At 37.0% G+C, this 21,288-nt stretch overlaps 1 protein-coding gene and 1 long non-coding RNA gene across 3 annotated transcripts; one reads left to right on the top strand and one right to left on the bottom strand.

Moving 5' to 3' along the window:
- Positions 1–135: 135 nt before the first annotated feature.
- LOC121728283 (E3 ubiquitin-protein ligase MARCHF8-like) lies at positions 136–14,077 on the bottom strand. Of its 2 annotated transcripts, XM_042116432.1 has the most exons (6): positions 13,990–14,077; positions 13,461–13,914; positions 11,093–11,203; positions 7,757–7,844; positions 1,253–1,382; positions 136–368 (listed from the first exon to the last, which is right to left on the bottom strand). In XM_042116432.1, the coding sequence occupies exons 1-6, from the start codon at positions 14,039–14,041 to the stop codon at positions 160–162; spliced, it is 1,044 nt and encodes a 347-aa protein (XP_041972366.1). In that variant the 5' UTR covers positions 14,042–14,077; the 3' UTR covers positions 136–159. The 2 variants fall into 2 exon arrangements, with proteins under 2 accessions (XP_041972366.1, XP_041972365.1); XM_042116431.1 differs by having other exon boundaries at positions 13,461–14,077.
- LOC121728284 lies at positions 1,094–21,131 on the top strand. Its single transcript, XR_006035768.1, has 3 exons — positions 1,094–1,248; positions 19,118–19,121; positions 21,119–21,131. It is a non-coding gene; the product is annotated as an uncharacterized LOC121728284 (long non-coding RNA).
- Positions 21,132–21,288: the final 157 nt, after the last annotated feature.

Genomic DNA, 21,288 nt, shown 5'->3' with positions numbered 1-21,288 from the left:
TGTTGAGTACGGTATGTATAAAATAAAATATGGCGGGAAAACAATATTCTTTTAAAATACTTCGATCGCGGATTCCAGGGAATTTAGAGCGTTGTTTTTTTAAACTATAATTGTACTAACACAAGAAAAAATATATTTTTTAAATAATATAATAAAACATTATACAATGCTATATCTAGGTCTAGGCACGAAGGGTACAGGGTTCGAGTCCGGCGTGAGAAGCAGCCTGACGTTTACATTAGCTCGTCTCCACCTGTTCCACATGACGAAGTGGTCCTTCCACAGTAAATACACAGTGACGGAGTAGCCGCAGAGCACTATCGCCATAAAGAAGTCCATTGCCGTCTCGGTAATTCGATGTGATATCCCTGAAAAGTAAAATATGAAAATTGTACATTTACAGCTGTGTATTTTATATAAAACTGTTTAGCTAATAATTATCATTTTCAACTTTATTCTATTGGCACACAAGACTATTTTCAGTACTCGCTACAATATTCCCAAGCGTTTCGGTTTCCATTAGGTATAAGCTAGGGCCTAGGCCAGCACCCGTAGCATGGCTACAGTAGAAATACGAAAGTCTAGAGTCTAGACAAACAGCGGAGATAAACTGAAGGTGCCGCTCCGATCTATCGATAAAAATTCAAATAAAATGCCACTTTATGACATAGTCATACGTCATTTATTTGTTTTTATTATTTTAATTATTTTATTTGAATTTTTAGGACTAAGTATAGTCTATGTCAAAGTGCAGGCACGATGTTGTTAATAGAAGTGTAAAACACGTTATAAATGTACATTATTGACCATACAAAAATTATCAAAACTAGCGGTACTACGGAACCCTATATTGCGCGTGGCCCGACACGCACTTGGCCGGTTTTTATATTTTAGTAAGTACCATTTTTTTTACAATGATGCTAAAGTAAAAACGGCAAAGACTGCGGCTATTCTTCAAAAATCCTCGTTTCACAATCGGTAAGTATGACGATAAAATTTTCAGAGGTAAGAGGCAATAAGTAAATGGGAAAGTTCTTCCTATAGCCCCACCGCCCACGCCACTTCTAAAATTGTTACTTGTTACATGTACCTACCATCGAGGATATTGATTCCTATGCAGTTGACCGACCTACGTCATGTGGTCGGCTTATGTCAATTCGATGCTAGCTGTGATCGATCGGATGGGTTTGACATAACTTGACCAAATTACTCAGGTTCGCATCTGCCTAGGAATCAACTTTTCTGATAGTACCTTCGCTCTTCCTTGTGCCGTGTTTGGTGTAGTTGGCGCCCTCGAAGACGAAGTATTGCGTGCCGACCACGCAGACCGCCAGCAGCCCCGCCGTCACCGTCGACAGCAGCCAAAATATCAGACAGTCTGACTGTTGGCAAAAAGACAACTAGTGTATAACTCAGCCGGCCGCCCCTAGAACCTAGAATTCTAGACGATCAATTATTGTATTGTGCAATTTCACGCTTCAATTTTATTCCCCATTTTATTCCCCAGAAGGCACGCGATGTTCAATATCAACCCTAGACGGTAATTATCTTATATCTTTAAACGAGCAATTCTTGTTTCTATACATATAATAAAATCGTAGGAAAGTCAATTCTGTACATTGAATATTTTTGAAAAATAATACGTCTTGCGACGTGATCTACAATCGATATGGAAGCCAAAAATAAGTGTCCGACCGAAACTGATTTTTCAGCCGAAACCGAAACCGAAACCGAACTTTCGGCCTTACTCTTAGTTTCGGCCGAAACCAAAACCGAAACCGAAACTTGGTAAAACATTCAAAATTACGATTATTTACTGAAATTTATTGATTTTTAACATAAATTACAATTTTTTAAACTAAAGAAAAAGTACCACATTGAATTTTTTACTTTTTGCGACAGTTCTTACCATAAATATTATTATTCTTAGACTCGAATAACTTTTTGTACTATATTCCGTTTTTTTATACGATTCCAAGTAGATGCGTTTCGTCTCATTTACAGAAAATCTGATTTTTATCTTCTGAACGCCCAATATTCCAGTTTTAACTTCATAAAACACATGTTCTGTCGGTGTAGTGTATCACAGATCGAAAAACATAGGCGAAAAAATTGGTAAGTTGACAGTTTTCACAGATATGCGTTTGGTTAGCTTATTTATCGTTTCTTGCTATTTGTTACTAAAACAACGTGATAAGGCTTAAAGATGATAAAAACGTATAAAAATCATCAATCAAACGTATAACGTTAACTTAGATTCATTAATCGCTACTAAATGAAGAATGTAAAATCTATTTGAAACAAAACGAGATTCACGTCGCCATATAAACGCGTTCATTGTTTAATGAGAACTTAGTTTAATAAAACGTTTAAGTGTGATTGGTGAAATCCCCCATAATGTATTATAACGAAGGATTACCCTAAGAAACAAGAGCAGAAGTTATTTGAAGTCATTTTATTTAGGTCCGATTCACCTAAGAAATAGAACGCGCTTAGTGTACACTAAATTGGTTCTACACGTGTAAACACGTTTATAGCACCAAATTGCATTGCACTAGCATAAAGTTCACAACAAATTCGAGTTTTATCTTCAGAACGTCCAATATTGCACGGTTAAACATCATTAAAGCCGTTAAAGTCCTGCCAGTGTAGTGTCATGGCGAATCGAAAATCATAGACGAAAAAATGATGCGTTTGGGTAGTTTATATATCGTTTCTTGCTTTTTTATTGATCCCCATAGGAACGCGTTTAATGAGAACTAAATTTTATAAAACGAAGTTGTGCGATTGGTGAAATCCTCCCTTAGACATACTACTGTAAACAAAATCAATAATTGCAGTACATTATTTTTATGGGAGACATGGACACGACCGCGGTCGAAGTTCAAAACGAAATGACTACATTTTTTTCTGCAGAAGGCGTTTTGCCACTAAACCTAAAAAATATACTGAGGGCTGCAAGAGTGAAGCTTACGGGGAAGTGGGCTAGATAAGATTCTAGCAGGGTAGGAACGGTCTAAGTCCTAAGAGATTGCGTGTCCAAAAAAAAAAAAAAGAGTGAGGCGAGATGTTTGATGATGCAAGTTTCATTATTTTTAGTTTTTTGCTCATATCGCTAAAACTGTACGTTGTAGAGAAAAAAAGTGCAGTACACAATGAAAGCTCATAAAATTTCCTACAAATTTCTCCTTCACACTTTGTATCTATCTCCACTCCTTGCATTGCTATGAGCTTTTATCGCTCTTATCTATACAGATTTCGAGTGTCGTTTGATTTATATGCAGCGAGCTTCGGCACCGGTCATTTCTTCCCCCCCCCCCCCCCCCCCCTCCTTATGGGTCGTGTCGTGGCGTTCGTATTGCGTCTTATTTATATAGTCTCCTTTTTAGGAACAAAGTAAGTCATCTATCTATACATATAATAAAATCGTAAGAAACTCAATTCTGTACATTGAATATTTTTGAAAAATTATACTTGGGACGTGATCTACTATGCTGACGCGGACGAAGTCGCGGGCACCAGCTAGTATAATAATATACTAGTTTATTACTAGCTACTTGACTGAGCTTCGCTCGGTATTCGATAAATCACGGATTACATGACATTTTCTAAAAATGATTCCTAGCTAGATCAATTTATCGCCCCCGAAACCCCCTATTTACAAAATTTCATGAAAATCGTTGGAACCGATTCCGAGATTCCAATTATATATTTATATATATATATACAAGAATTGCTCATTTAAAGATATATATATACAGTGTGTAACAAAAATAAGTGATAATACTTTAGGGTATGTACGTGTTCCTTATAAAGAGTTCACTCTGAAAGTAGCAGCGCTGAAAGACGAAAAAATTTTTTCACTTTTGTATGGGCAAGGGCCCGAGCGTCGCGAGTTTTCCCATACAAAAGTGAAAAAAAATTTTGGTCTTTCAGCGCTGCTATTTTCACAGTTAACTCTCTACATGGAACACGTACACACCCTAAAATATTATCACTTATTTTTGTGACACCCTGTATATACTAGCTGTTTGAACTAGCTTTGCTCGGTATCCCATGAAAATGACATTTTATTCATGTTTTATCGAATACCGATGCTTAAGCTCGGTGATCGGTCAAATAGCTAGTATTACGAAATACGTGATATTGCGCAATAAAATTGCTCGTTTAAGGGCCGGCTTATGTTGAAATAATATGGCATAGAGATTAGGTATAGGTTCGGTCTACCAAAGGCAAGTTATCTAAAGGATATTATAGCTAACACCAGAAAAACTACGCTTCCCTAGCGATCTTCTCGATAAAAGATATTCGCGTCTAGTATTTACTATTTAGGTATATACCCAGCCTAAACTTAGTAAACATAGGCTGAAGGGATGCAATATTAAGTCGCGGTTTCCTATCATTTATACCCGTCAAAGATGATGGGAATATTCAATAAGGGACATGTCGCACGCCATACGCGTTTGAGGTCTGAGCAGGGTTGCGTACACAAAACGAGTAAATACCGACCCGTTCGGGGTTATTTTGCCTTGGATTATAGATACAGTTCGACAAGGCTGTTTATGAACGTGGCGAGAAAAGGAACTAACGCTTCTATGATACAAAAACATCATTTTTGACTGTTCTCCTTTACCAGCAGCACACATTGGCATCATTGACAGATTCATTTAAAGCCTTGTCGAACTGTATTACTAGCTGCGCTGTGCCTCGCGGTGTTACCCGCGGTTTATCACGGAAAATAAATTGTGCTATTTTGCCACAGTAAAAAGTAGCAAAGGTGTTAATCCAGCCTGGATTAACTTCTTACTTACTTTTTTTTTAATGAAATAAGGGGGCAAACGAGTAAACGGGTCACCTGATGGAAAGCAACATCCGTCGCCCATGGACACTCGCAGCACCAGAAGAGCTGCAAGTGCGTTGCCGGTCTTTTAAGAGGGAATAGGGTAATAGGGGATGGTTGGGAAGGAAAGGGAATAGGGGAGGGCAGGGAAGGGAATAGGGTAGGGGATTGGGCCTCCGGTAAACTCACTCACTCGGCGAAACACAGCGCAAGCGCTGTTTCACGCCGGTTTTCTGTGAGAACGTGGTATTTCTCCGGTCGAGCCGGCCCATTCGTGCCGAAGCATGGCTCTCCCACGTATAAACTTTATTCGCTTCAGCTGTTTAGACGTGAAGAAATAACAGACATACAAACTCACAAACTTTCGCCTTTATAATATTATTACGTGTGATGATTTGGTGTCGACATACGATTTTATAATATATTAAAAAAAAATAAGATTATATAAACAAAGTCCTGTTTGTCACGCAGCACGCTAATCCTTTTACTTATTCGACTCCTTCTTTTTCTTTCTATTTACTAGCAAGATCGAAATTTTTAAGATTCTTTCATTCTTTACTTTGCGCGGCAACTTACCTACGTGAAAAATTTTAGTTTTTCTGCCACGCTCCCGCGTGTCCTTTCTCTTAATTTGATCAAATTGGACAGATGGAAAAGTAAGCAAAATGACATACAATATTGCACAATATAATACTTATTATGATTTTGATATGGTATAGATCTATTTCCATATGTATTATCATACAGGCTTATCCGGTTTTATAGCCGGTTTACGTCCGAAACCGGGCGAAAACTGGGTGATTTTGGCGGTTAGGGGTCTGAAATATTAGGTGATTTAAGGTACAGACACTGGAATTTCGTAATTTCTCTGTCCAGGGTTGAGCGTTTAAACATTTATGTGTGTTATTTATTGGTTCATGTTATAATATAATATATTGTGTACACACCTCATTAGTGTAGTTTGGTTCAATTTGAGACGACCCTTAAACCAGAGATCAGTTAAACGTAGGTTACTACGTTTAACTGCATTTTTTTTACAAAACAAGTTAGGGAAATGTTGGTTTAAGATAAGAGAGTATCATAAAAAGTATTATATTTCCAATTAAGGTGACGCCGCCTTAAAGTAAAAAATCGCTTTAGATATGTTTTAGATCGCTTGTTTTTTTATGAGATTTCGCTGCAGCCAAATTTAATCAAGGCGTCACCTTAAGATGAATATCTTGATTTGTTAAAAGAAGTTAAGATAGAACTCCTAGGACTGTAGCAAAAAGCGAGGATTTTAGTACTTTACAGTACAAAGAAAAACTTACACTGTATAGCTTACTTAGATAAAGTGTAAAACCAAAAATACAACAATATGCAGTTTTCCAGTTATTTTTCAATGATCGGTCCAAAGAACTTTAATTTTTAATAGGCATGAGTTCGACCTTGCAAAAAAAACTTATGCCCCTTTCCTTACACATCTCGAAAAAAAAACCAGTAACGGATAATATACGCAATAAAGGTGCATCGAGTTAACGAACTGAAACATCAAATAACCCTAAAACACCATTTTCAACTGGCAATAATAATTAATAAAGGAATGATAAAATTCTATTTTTCCATATGAACCCCAATCCATGATAAATTTTTATCGCCCGCTGACCATAAACAAACTCGGGCGACACAAATGGCCTTTTAAAAATCGAACACGATCGGAAACGTTCGAAAATTGTTACAAAAAAATTGGCCTGCCGACAAAAATACGAAGACGTATGGCCGACCGCAAATGGTATGGGACGAATGGGGTGACAATCGCCACTGATTTTATCAGGATTACGCTAGTCCATATAAATTGTTCTATTTTGTGCGTGATGTTTTATTGGTTCTCTCTTTTTTATATTCTGTTATAATAATATTATGTAATATCTTATGTTATTACTTATTTATATTATACGAAAATCGGGTAGTGGACCTTAGGTACCTACTTAATTTTTACTACCTATTGTTAAGTAGTTTCTATTATTAAAATATCCTTTTTGCTACCCACGATGATTTTTATCTTATTAGAATCTTTTTATTTTTAAGCTTTACATAGCTATAATTATCGCGGGCTTTGTGCGCGGCGACCGAATTAACAAATTTTGTAACGAAAATAAACCTAACACGCCCCACTCCGACCGGCACAGCGGTGCGACGTTGAAAGCCGTGCTTCGTCTAACGTCGTTTCAGTTCGGCAGACTTCAGCACGGTGTTTGTGTGCGTGTGACTAGCAGATGCGTGAAGACTAGAATTGCCACGGCAGTCCCCGAGTGCCACATGTATATTTATGTGGGATTTTAAATAAAGCTCTACGAATATTCTGTCTGGTCTAATTCCCTCAAAGAATGTTACTAACTCAATTTCTTTCTCGAAACTGTTTCTGACAGTATTTTCAATCAGAAGCATTACGGAAGGCCGTCACGTAGTAAGCACGTCACTTTTGACGCTCATCCGACTCACCAGTCAGCTATTTTCGTATTAAATTTTAACCGCCCCTTCAAGTTATTATTTCTGATAAAAGATTTCTGCTTTACTAAGTCTCATTTTTGTCAAGATGTCTGGAACTGAAAAACTCAGCTCTTGAGTTTTTCCAGACTTCTTCAACTTGAGGAAAAATAAAGACTTTTTGTTAACCTTTCCAAATAAAATAATAATAAGTATATTTTATATAATAAGAGGAACAATCATGAACAACTCTGGTGTACGGCTTAATATTTTTGAGTATTGAAATTTGAAAGTAGTACGTCTACATTTTTTGACGAAATATTTTGTGTTTAAAAAAAACAAAATTTTAAAAAGTAAACCGTTTGAATTTCGAACTATTGCGAGTGCTCTATTTTGATTTTTTTAACTCATATTCTATATCCATATGGTGACTCTACACGGCATACCTACCTGCAAATGGCCTCTATTACGCGGGTTGCCGAACCACAGCCGGAGCGCCTGCAGCACCGTGTAGCGCGGCGTCCTGATCGCCGGGTAACTGAAAATCGGAATGTGTAACGGGGCGTTAATTGTGGTGAAGTGCCAAAGAACAGGGTGCCAAGTGTATTGTATAATATTCATTTCCTTCGGTGTGGTACTTTGGGTATTATTGTGTATTTCTCGGCGATTAAAGTTTTTGAAAGACATTATTCTATTATCTTTCTATGAGCAGCAACTTTTAATACAGTTAAAAGTCAAGACAGAAAATCCACATTTAAAAGCTGGCAGAACAAAGTCAGCTAGCCCCGGCCGAGTTTGTTCTGGCAGCTTTTACCTGCGACCCTAGCATGGCCACAGTAGAAATGCGAAAGTATAGAAAAGCTGTGGAGATAAACTGAAGGTACCGTTCCGATCTTTACCGCGGTTAACCGAGACCGACAAAAAATCAAATATATTGCCATTTTATGACATAGGTCATAGGCTTTAGGCTATAGTCCTAAAAATTTTAATAAAATCCTACTATGCCATTCTTTCCTATTTCTACTTTGGCCATGCTAGGGCTATAGGTGGATTAGAACTTGTTTTAAAGTTTTGACGAGCAGGATTTCATTCTTATTTACTTTATGCAGACTAGGGAGCCATAACGGAAGTATGGCTTAAGGAGTCTTGATATAAAAAAGTTTCCTAAAAGTGTCAACAAAAGACAATTTTTTATGACTTAGCACTCAGAGCGCTTTATGTTACATAAAATATGTATTAAAGCAAAGTCGCATCTGAATAAGTAAAAAACGTGTTTTGTTTTAAAATTTCCTCCATTCTCATCCAAGAGGCATGGTAACTCAGATAATATTATTATTCGGGGATGTCTTTTTATTTGAACCATATTTGAACCTAATATTATGATTTATGGGAGCGAAATTATAAGAATACGGGCCTATTTCACCCATTCCTGATAAGTGCCGAATAGGCTATCCACCACTTAACTTGACAGATGAAATATGGAGAATCTGTCAAAAACTTGTGAATAGCCTATTCGGCACTCTATCAGAAAGTGGTGAAACAGGCCCTTAGTGTCAAATGTTATCAGATGGAAATAGTTTATCCATACTAATACTATGAATGCGAAAGTGTGCCTGTCCGTTTGTCTGTTACCTCTTCACGCCCAAACCGCTTAACCGATTTTGCTGAAATGGTATGGAGAGAGTTTAAGTCCCGGGAAATGACATAGGAGACTTTTATCCCGGGAAAATGTACGGTTCCCGCGCGATAAACGACTTTAGGCGCAACGGAGTTGCGGGCGTCATCTAGTTTTATATTAGTAATTCAATATTCTTGTAGTATTTTTATACGTGGGAGAGCCATGCTTCGGCACGAATGGCCGGCTCGACCGGAGAAATACCACGTTCTCACAGAAAACCGGCGTGAAACAGCGCTTGCGCTGTGTTTCGCCGAGTGAGTGAGTTTACCGGAGGCCCAATTCCCTTTCCTTTCATCCCCAATTCCCTTCCCTTCCCATCCCTACCCTCCCCTACTACCCTATTCCCTCTTAAAAGGCCGGCAACGCACCTGCAGCTCTTCTGATGCTGCGAGTGTCCATGGTCGACGGAAGTTACTTTCCATCAGGTGACCTGTTTGCTCGTTTACCCCCTTATTTCATAAAAAGTAGGATAGTAAATGCTCTTGACTCGGAGGTCGTGGGTTCGATTCCCGCGTTGGAAACATGTTATTTCCAATTTTGGTTAGGGACATGCAGGCTGATCACCTGATTGTCTGACAAGTAAGATGATCCATGCGTCGCGTCGTATGGGCATGTAAAAACTAAAAAGTCGGTCCTGCGCCTGATCTCTTGCCGGTCGTATCGGTCTTCCGTCCCACTGTGTTATGAGAGTAAAGGAATAGAGAGTGCTCTTGTGTACTGCGCACACACTTGGGAACTATAAAAAATTACTCCTGCGTAGCTGGCCTGGTTTCAATGAAACCGGCCACCGTCACCGAAACCGGTGTGGGAGCTATAATTATTAATAATTAATCCGTGATGCGATACCAAGTTAGTACAGAGTTTTCTTAAAATTCCTAATTTCACTTCCCACACCTTATTCAGAAAGTTTTTATTTATAAGGTCGCCATTAGATCTATCGCAAACGTTAACAGCAAGTCATTAAAACTATTAATCTCCGTTAACAATTTGCCGCTAAATAACGTTGGCGTATTGAATTATAGTAATTATCAAATTGTATTCGGTGATGCGGCACCGAATTGGCAAGCTGTAAGCACTATATTAAACACTAATACCAATATTTAGGCACCAAATAATAGCTTACCCGGCTTATGCCGCTAAAGCTTTTAGGTCACAACTTTGAATAACGTTCAAATATTTGTGTCTCATAACAATTATTAAGAAATGTGAGTACATTTTGGCTGGTATAAATAGTCAGTACTCAAGATGCATCTCGGTCTCGAGACACGGTTCAGGCTGTCAAAATTTGGACCAATCACAGAGCCGAACCGCGTCTTGAGACCGGGTCTACTGACTATTTATACTATTTATAACGCCTCCGTGGTCTAGAGTGGTATAGAGCGCGGCTCTTGACTCGGAGGTCGTAGGTTCGATTCCTGCGTTGGAAACATGTTATTTCCAAGTTTGGTTAGGACAATGCAGGCTGATCACCTGATTGTCTGATAAGTAAGATGATCCATGCGTCGGATGGGCATGTAAAAAGTCGGTCCTGCGCCTGATCTCTCGCCGGTCGTGTCGGTCTTCCGTCCCACTCGGTTATGAAAGTAAAGGAATAAAGAGTGCTCTTGTGTACTGCGCACACACTTGGGCACTATAAAATTACTCCTGCGTAGCTGGCCTGGTTTCACTGAAACCGGCCACTGTCACTGAAACCGGTGTGGGAGCTATTATTATTTATACCAGCCTTTAAGTAAAATTATAACCTCTACGGTTTTTACGTAATTTTCTGATTCCCTGTGCTAACTTACTTGGTACGTGGTACTTAGACAAAGGGTAAAAATGGGACCCTATTACTGAGACCTTGTTATCTGTCCGTCGGTCCGTCTGTCTGTCTGTCTCGAGGCCATATGTCAAGAATCGCTATAGCTAGACTTCTGGAATTTTCACAGATTGTATATTTCTGTTGCCGCTAAAACAACAAATGAAAAAAAAAGTTTATATTTACGGGGGGCTCCCATACAAAAAATTACAATTTTTTGCCTACTTTTGCTCTATAACGGCACCCTTCGTGGGCGAGTCTGATTCGCACTTGGCGGTAAGGGTTTATTATGTAATTGTAATCCTTGTACCTGTATCCGCACAGCTCACAGTGGTTTCTGCCGACCTGATTGAGCCACCGCTCCAGGCAAGTGAGGTGGACGTTCGCCAGAGACCCTTTGCAGTTGCACGGGGATATCAATCTGGAAAACGTTTAAAAAATAAAAATCAAACTACAGGTTACATTTTAGGGGTGTTGGTTGCACTGCACTGTTCATTCTCCCTTCATCTTACGAATATTCGATCAGGACTCTGCATAAAATTCATGGCCTGTGTGTCCTGTATGTCCATTTTACTTTGAATTCCAAAAATGTGCACAACAATACAGCTAAAGAAGTTTTCACTTCAGAAACAGGCCAGAAACTGAGTTAAAGTTATTTTGAGATAATTACGACAAATACAAAAGTACTTTGCTTGGTTATATCAGCGATTTTCGTGTCCTTAATCAAAAAAGGAAATTAATAGCCCCCGCAGACTGCAGACTTTCAAGTTTCTTCTACCTTAAAACGACCTTGATCTTAATTCGACACGCGCTCAACTTTATACGTTGAGTATTCCCAGGTTCCAGGAAAGTGGAGCCAAAATCCGCCATTTAACCGATCAGTAATGAGCCCGATTCGCACAGATTTAATTGGGACAAGTAATTTTCTGATTCATTCAATATAATGAACGAATATAGTTATCATGTATGATTTAAATTGCACGCTATCGGCCATTAAAGATAGAATCATAATTGAATATGAAAAATCGTTTAAATATGCAAAATGAATGCATATTTAAAATTGAGCATTCAGTTAATATTAAATGCTTTTGTTCAATGCTTGGCCAAATCCTAATCCATTTTCACTTGTATTTTTCAATGTGCAATTCTTGAATCCTAAATCTGGTAGTATAGTTTATGTTTTGGTATACACTACTCTTTCCCGAAATTGTACAATTCCCGTGGGATACTGAATTAACGTGGAACCGCCGGATAAATCTAGTTAATACTATATATTTTTTTTCATTTTCCATTTATATAATAATTGTTCAAGTAATAGCAGTGATAGTATAGGTCTACCAGAATCTAATGAAAAAAAAAAAAGAAATTGACGCTACCAATACTGGAGGAATTGGAGCAAACGTTCGATAATTTTTTTTCCTCATAGTGGCTGATTCTGTGTGTCATACATGCAAATGTAAAAAATATCCAATGATTAAGGATACATCTTGAAAATCTCCCATCCAAATTTGCTATGAGATTCTGTTAGACCTATAGTTTCGTAGCACTCTGTAGAAGGAACGTACTCGTAGCACTTTGCTACGTAACGTCTACGTCGTAGACTCTACGAGGCCTAGTATGCTCCGGCCTACGGTAAGTTGGTGAACAAACAAAATAGTTATTCTTATAGCTTCATTTTAATAATAATTATGGATGGATACAAAAAACCCATAGATGACAAGCTAATTATTTTAAATGCAAAAACGTTTCTTACCTATATTATGATATAATATTATAAAAGCTTATAATTATGGTTCTCGAAAAAAAATATCGTTCTCGTAAGATATATTAAAGTTTCGACGCAATAAAGTTCGGGCAACATTTAGCATTTTAAATATTGAATGTTTACAACATTCACAGGCTGTTTTGAGGACGACCAACGCAAAAAATCAAACATCGTTTCTTCTCTCTTCACACTCACGCCCGTCTTTCATATGCCAGGTGAAAAAGGACGACGCGGAATCATCGCCAGACGCCAAGTTAGTTTTTTCTTAATATCTTGATAAATATACAAAAAAGAAAAAAATTAAAAATCCGCCAGGTCAGTGTCTCAATGATAGAATTTTTGACGACCTCTGTGTCTCAGTGGTGAGCGCGTTGATATCTCAAGCCGGGGGTCGCGGTTTCGAATCCCGCCGACGGAACAAAAAAAGTTTTTCAAAAGTTCCTTGGTCATGGATGTGTATTAAATATGTGTATCATATAATAAAAATCTTAAATACATGTATAGTATAAAAAGTATTAAATATATATCCGTTGTCTGGTACCTGTAACACAAGTCCTTCAGGTACTTACCACGGGGCCAGACCGACGTGGTGTAAAGCGTCCATAGATATTATTATTATTAATTTTATACAATGTTTTAAATTAATATTAACTTAGTTTAATGGCAATATATGAAAAAATCGTGAAAATTAGTTGCATCTTTATGAATTTTTTCTATCGAGAAAATTTTAAGATATCGTGTTTTCGGTCAGATCAAATTTTTGGAATATATCATTAAATCAATGTTTAGAAAATGAAACAATTCGAGGCTTATTTTCAAGTATAAAAATGAATAATTATCAAATCGACAATTTTGGGTTAGTCACCCCCTTAAGTATTCTTTATTTGATATTTTTATTTGTCTCCAAAGTTACCTTTCTCGTCCTTTTGTCATGCATATTCGGCAAACGTTTGATCCAATACTCGACATAGAATCTTTCCGTCCGATACCAAGATCAGATTTCTCAGACATACTGTCTGACATTTTCTTCTTATGTACTTTTTCAAGCTTTGGAGGACTTGTGGTTTTATTTAGTTGTGTGTTCGAGTTGGTTCTACTTGCTGTGTTATCCAAAACATTATGAACCGCCTCTGGTGTTGGTTTTGGAGGTTCGTTTGTCCCTTTAGCTTCATAACAAGACGTAATGAATTTGTTTAGTTCGGTCAAAGTAACACCCTCGCTTACATTCTGGTTGGTGGTTTTATTATTTTCAGGGTAAGGTCCAAAACTGATTGAAGTTAGTCGTAGAGCATTTGATACATAGGTTTGTATGCTGTGTTCAGATTTGGATATTCCTTTTATACAATTATTGGTATTGTCTATTGAACCTGGAAGATTATCAGCTGTAGAGGGACCGGCATCTTCTTTTGGTTTACCTCTTTCAAGTTTTTCATCACTTTTACCTTGACCATTATTTTCTTCAATTCTTTCATTTTCTTCAACAACTTTGTCCATTTAAGAGAAATTCATTTCCAAAAAATTTATTATGTAGAAAACATCTGTCACAATCCATGACATTCGTCAATAACATCCAATTGACAATATTGCTTTTATAATTTTGCTGTGGGCACAAAGTTACAGTATTATGAAGGTTTTAACTTTTATCTAATAACAACCATAGTACTTTGTGGTACAATGGTTGTATTAACTAGCTAAAAGCAGAGCTTTGAGAGGGCTCGCGTCGTTTTTTCTGCGTGGTAATATCTTTTTTTATATTTTAATAGTAACCAAACTTTGACTGACCGATGATAACACACCTACATAATGTAATGTCCAGATTACTGAATAAACGTATATTAAATATTTATTTATTTATTTACATATAAATAAAAATTACTATGTGATAGTTTTTTCCGTAAAGTGTACCACACAATTGCTCAGATTGTGGTATATACAAGGGCTCGCTTCGTTCGCCCCGATAAAAGTTATTATAAGAATCATTAGATTGATACCTACAATCCTACAAGAATGCCGAGTCGACTCTTTCCAAGATGATGGCGTTAGTTATAATTTCAACATTAAGTATACCTAAACACAAGCTTTGTCACATAATATGTATTTGAATTAAAGAACTACGTGTTATTTATGTACTTATGTATAAAAAAATTTGAGCTGATTGCAATCTCACTCACTGATTAAATATGGGTATCATTTAAGCTATCACCAATTTAATTAGTTTTGTGTTTCTTAAATAATAGGGTTTGTCCTCAAAATAGTAGATCTGTCACCAAAATGTAGTCACCAAACAATGCAAAATCAGTTCCACAATAAATCACCTAAAATCCTGAGATATAAGGTCTAGTACCAAATAAATGTTTTTGTATGTATTATAATAGGTGTGTCCTAATAAGTATTTAAGCAAACCAATTTAAAGAGATCACCAATAAATCATATTATGTTACTAAAAAATTGCATTAAGTTAAAATAAAAAATTAGGGTTGTCATCATCGTTTCAACCAAAAGATTCTGCTACTTAACTAGACTCCCAAGGTTCTAAATTTCCACTGGTAGTATAAATTATATTTAAATAAAATTTTAGCAGAGTAGTAAATAAAACAATTAAAGTCAAAATAATCAATATTTATTGTTTAAAATAATTACCACTGAACAATCAGCGCTGGTTTAAAATAGCTGGCTTATGGCTAGCAGAATAGTAGATAAAACACTTAATTAAAGTTAAAATAATTAAAAAAAAATCGAACCTAGTAACCTACTACCCATCGTTGAGGCCGGATTGGTCAATTTTTAAAGCGCGCCAATTTGTCTCCGCCCCTTTGATCATTTTTTCATTAAAATTATAAATTGATGTATTAAATTGGTAACGAATACTATTAATTTAATATCTGAACGAAATAAAATGTTACTACTGTATTGGTGACAAAATATCAAATAAAAAGGAGTCGCAGTCAGGGATCGATAATCGATTTATTTGGTGACAGATCTACCATTCTGAGCACAGAGCTATTATTTAAGTAACAAAACTGTTATTATAAGAACGAAGTTTATATTTATGTAATGCAATATAATTTTATTGGTTATCGATCTCTTATTTTACACATATATTAACATTAATTTGATAATTCATACCTGGGAACAATTTTTGTTTATCTGAGAACGAAAATATTTCGTGGCGATAGATCTATTTATTAGGTGATACAACTTGATGACAAATATAAATTTTGGTGATAGAAAATATAGTTCCCATTAAATATGCGAAGCTTGTCGTGAAATAATTTAACCACCCTGCGCTTAAAAATATTTTCCCAATAATTGAAACAACCAATAAATATTACATGCATAATTGGTTCCGTTGATTGCTTTCTGATACAATTGCCACAATTCGTGCCATTAAATATTTTCGTTGTGGCAATAATTAAGTCGATACTTTCCCTTTAAGGCCGGTCGCATACATATTATTATTAGGTTGGGGAAAAAGTTTATTCGCATTTTATATAAAAATTCAAAAGGTTTTTTTTTTTAAGTTTATTTACAATTTACTAAAGTATATAGGTGCCATTTGGTTCGATAACTTTTTGCCATCTTATTACTAGGGACATGATCCCATTGCTATAAAATGTTTGGAGCTTCTGCCTTCTGATGAAAAAACTGCGACAAGTGGTTTTGGCAGTCCTCTTGTGATGTCAACCTGACACCGCCAAGGAATTCTGCAGCGACCGAAACAGGTGGAAATCTGATGGTGCAAGGTCAGGACTATACGGCGGATGCATTAACACCTCCCAGCCAAACTCTCGTAATTTTTGCTGAGTGGCTAAAGATATGTAAGGTCTAGCGTTATCTTGGTGAAAAACAACACTCCTTCTGTTGATGAATTCCGCCGCTTTTTCTCAATTTCTTGCTTTAATCTCATCAGTTGTTCGCGGTACAGTTCACAATCGATGGTCCTGCCTGGCGGTAACAGCTCATAATGAATAATGCCCTTCCAATCCCACCACACACACAGCATCACCTTGTTGCGAGTTAACCCGGGTTTCACTACAGTCTGTGAAGCCTGAAAGGCCTTTGACCACAATTTTTTTCGCACGTTCTTTTTTAAAAATGGTTCGGTTTCATTACGTCGTAACTCGTAATAAAGAATCACAAATGAGTACACGGTTCAGGTTTCTTTCAGTGAGCTCATGAGGCACCCAAATATGAAGCTTTTTTGTGTACTTACCCAGCTTTTTTCAAATGCGCCAAATCGTTTTGTGGTTAATCCCCAGTTCTTCAGCTACATCGTAACTACTAATATGCCGATCTCGCTCCACTTTTTCAAAAATGGCTTCAGTTTTGTCCGTTACAGGGCGACCAGAGCGACGTGCATCTTTGATATCAAAATTTCCGGTTTGAAAACGCTTAAACCGCGCTACTCTCACAGATACTGCATTAGGTCCATAAACATCACAAATTATTTTCGCGGCTTGTGTTGCATTTTTACCTTTTTTGTAATAAAATTTTAAAATGTATCGAATTTCTTCATTAGAATCACTCATTTAAGATTAAGAAAAACAGATGAAAATCTCACATTTACCTAATTTGAATTTGGAATTGTCTTCTGTAAAATTAAAACTTTTTAATGATACCAAAATCAGCCAGATACAATTGGTATAGTCCGAGACATTTTATGACAAGTTCATACATACTATAATGCGAAAAGACTTTTTCCTCAATCTATTACGTTTTCCGTGTGAATTCGATTTCAAAATTCGTGGTCCGTATTCCGAAATCCGAATGCATGGAAGAAGTAGAAAATACATTAACTGCCGCCCACGTTCGTTTTTCTACGTACGGAACGAATTCCGCACGTACGTTTCAAGTGCAAGCCGGCGCGTTCGCGCGTGAAACAACCGGTAACGGTAACGGTATTCCGAATACGGAAAACGATTTCGAAAATCGAATTCGGAAAGCGTGTGTTTGCGATCAGCCTTAAGTCGATACTTTCCCTTTAAGGCAAGCGAAATATTTTAATTAGGTTGTCCGTGGCTTGATGCGGGTCGGTTATGATATTATTCTATAAAGAAGCAAGTTTTTAATTAAAAATTATGTTATTTTTAGTCTTCATTATTTCAGATGTAAATAATTAAGGTCTCACCCACGTATAGGTTCTGTATGAAAGTTTTGATTTAGGAATAATTAATTTAATGTTATCCGTATATTTTTTTAACTTTTGTACCTGTTACATTTTAAATATTATAACTTGGTATACTTAAACAGCGGCGAACCGATGTCTCATCCGCCACACGACAATGCGTTATAATATTATGTAGGTTATATTGTATCTGGCTCTATTACAGTTTCGCATCAGTTTCGCGGTTGTTTGGCATTTCACAGCGTCGGTGTACTGTGTCTAAATACGCGACCGAACTTCGGCATGATTATGCCAGCAATGCGCTACGCATACAATATAACGCGACGTAATTTCGGCACGGTGTGTCATCGGTACGGTAGACACTAATAAACATGTAATAAACGATTCTGCTTCTGTTTTTAAACACACTATAGGACGAAAATACGCGACCGAAGTTCGGCATGTTTAGCCAGCAATGCGCTTCGGATACAATATAACGCGATGTAATTTCGGCATGGTGTGTCATCGTTACGGTAGACACTAATAAACGATTCTGTTTCTGTTTTTAAACACACTATAGGACGAAAATACGCGGCCGAAGTTCGACATGATTACGCCAGCAATGCGCTTCGGATACAATATAACGCGACGTAATTTCGGCATGGTGTGTCATCGGTACGGTAGACACTAATAAACGATTCTGTTTCTGTTTTTAAACACACTATAGGACGAAAATACGCGGCCGAAGTTCGACATGAATACGCCAGCAATGCGCTTCGGATACAATATAACGCGACGTAATTTCGGCATGGTGTGTCATCGGTACGGTAGACACTAATAATCGATTCTGCTTCTGTTTTTAAACACATTATAGGACGAAAATATGCGGCCGAACTTCGGCATGATTACGCAGGCCATGCCGAATTTCCGCCGCGGAACTTCGGCCCCGTGTGTGTTCAGACACTTAGACTATTTTTGTATAGCTAACAGTCGTAGTACTGCTACTTTTATTAAGTTACAAGTGGCCCTGGTATCGTGGTATCACTTCCTTCTGAATGTTAATCTTCCCTGTATTTTCACGAATATTTCAAGACTAAAATAAGCCAAATCGTTTCAGCCGTTCTCAAAATTTCGCGAGTCACGAGTCGAATAGTTGCTAGGCTAACAAAATTTAAATTTAATTTTCATCTATGTAATCGTAGATAGATGCATAATATTTCTGAGCATTTTCAATAACCATATTGACTTTAATCCTATCCATCTTCTTTATTCATGTTCATTCTATATTTTTTTTTATGAAATAAGGGGGCAAACGAGCACATGGGTCACACAGTGATGGAAAGCAACTTCCGTTGCCCATGGACACTCGTAGCATCAGAAGAGCTGCAGGTGCGTTGCCGGCCTTTTAAGAGGGAATAGGGTAATAGGGGAGGGTAGGGATGGGAAGGGAAGGGAATAGGGGAGAGTAGAGTACACACAACACAGCGCAAGCGCAGTTTCACGCCAGTTCGCCGGTCGAGCCGGCGCATTCGTGCCAAAGCATGGCTCTCCCACGTATAAAGTATATCTTTGCTAAATACGTTGACAATTATTTACGTAATCGACACAACATTTTTGCTACGCTCCTAATTTATTCTCCTTTGTCAGACTATCACATGCTACTACCGCAAATAATATCAAGGAGACTGAATAGCTCGGCGGTAAATCCTGCAGGATGCACGGCTTCACACCCCATGTGGCACACAGGTGCCCGTTTGCGGAAGAACAGCCTTATAGCTTATTCAAGCTTGTTTAGCAGTTAACAGACTATATAATAGGTAGAATATTATTATATTTCTGTAGGCTATTGTTTGATATGGTCTATACTTTTATATTCTTCATTATTTAAAAATAAGAAACTATTCTCACAAGTGTACAAAGGCGACGTTAGTTGCTTTCTACAGGTAGCCCGTTTGCTTGTTTTGATCCCTAATAAAATAAATCTTGAAATTATCTGTATATATAAATAATAAATAAATAAAAAATTATAAAACTCAAAGGTGACATGGTGATCTATCAACGCACAGCCCAAACCACTGGACGTACTGAACGTAGGCATCCGCTAAGAAAAGATTTTGATAAATTCCAACCCCAAGGGGTTAAAATAGGGGATGAAAGTTTGTATACAATAATACTTCTTAACGCGAGCTAAGCCGAGGGCAAAAGCTCGTCTCTAATAAAAATGGATTTTCAATTGTGTTAGTAACACTAAAACTCGAAAACGGCTGAACAGATTGGGCTAATTTTAGTCTTAAAATATTCGTAGAAATCCAGGGAAGGTTTTAAAGTGACACGAAGTTCACCGGGACAGCTAGTATTTTATAATATTCTTTGTCTGTTTGCTAAAATTTAGGATATAGGAGCTAGCACGAATTAACGGCAACTTTTACTATTGTGTTATGAGTTATGACTATTATTTATACTCTTAGATACTCTAAAGTTTATTTTATAAAGCCGAAAGATAGTTCGCGTACCGTCTTTAAGTTCACCGTGTAAGTAAAAAATAACAACTTTTCAGGAGAGAGAAAACAAGTAACAATTGCATAGCTTTGCATAGATTCTATACTTAATAGTAAATAGATTTACTATTTTATCATTTTAGAAGTTTTTGTTAAGCGATATGTGTTTTTAATTGGCTGATACGATGCGTCTTCACGCTTCCGATTCTCTAGCGACTGGCATCAAAATTTCAAAATAGCCAAAAATTGACTTACGCGGTCTTAGAACTTAAATGACGGTATGTTTGTTTACCTCTTCGCGCAAAAACTGCACTAAACTAATTTTGATGAAATATATAGCAGATATTTAGGCATGTCCCTCTTCCGTCTTATTACCAGCAAGTTATATCAAAATAGCAAAATACAATAGTTTCTCCTTATTATATTTCATTAAAAAATACACATTCCAGTATTTTCTCTAGACCTAGATGAAGACAAAAAGGGCTTTTGCCTTTTTAAATCTCCATTGTGCTCTCAGGTATCCTGATCACTCAGTCTATTGTCTATATTACAATACGAATATTGCTTTCTTATGGAACAGAGACCTGTTAGCTGGTAGATAGTTTTATCTGAATGCGTACAAATAGATATATTTTTCGAGTATATAACATTGTGTCTATCTTTTTTAGGGTTCCGTACTCAAAGGGTAAAAACGGGACCCTATTTAAAGTCGATTATGAACACATTTGTAATTTAGGCTTATGTGTTATAAAAAGCTAATATCAGATCGGTGGATCGAAAGGATTGACCTAGGATGAGTAAATCTACCCTAAGACTCATTTTAGTTATCTAACTAATAGCTCCTATTTTGAGCGTGTTGGTCGTTTTTAACATCAAATGGAATGCGGGGTAAGTAAATGAAAACAAACAAATTTAATCTCCATTATCGCCCACTCTAACACTTTCATTTAATAAAAAAGAAAAATTAAGCGATATTACATAAAGCCGTCCAGCGCTACACCTCGTTGGATTTTTCATAACACCGAGGCCCGTGGCATGTTATGCACTAATTCTTAATTAAAAGTCTTTTTTGGACATTGTAAATATATAAGTATAGCACGGGTACTATAGTTCTACTCTAATCTTCGAAAACTTGAAGT

This window comes from Aricia agestis, chromosome 6 (genome assembly GCF_905147365.1).
Source record: "Aricia agestis chromosome 6, ilAriAges1.1, whole genome shotgun sequence".
Classification (NCBI taxonomy): Eukaryota; Metazoa; Arthropoda; class Insecta; order Lepidoptera; family Lycaenidae; genus Aricia; species Aricia agestis.
This window is presented reverse-complemented; position numbering and strand designations above follow the sequence as displayed.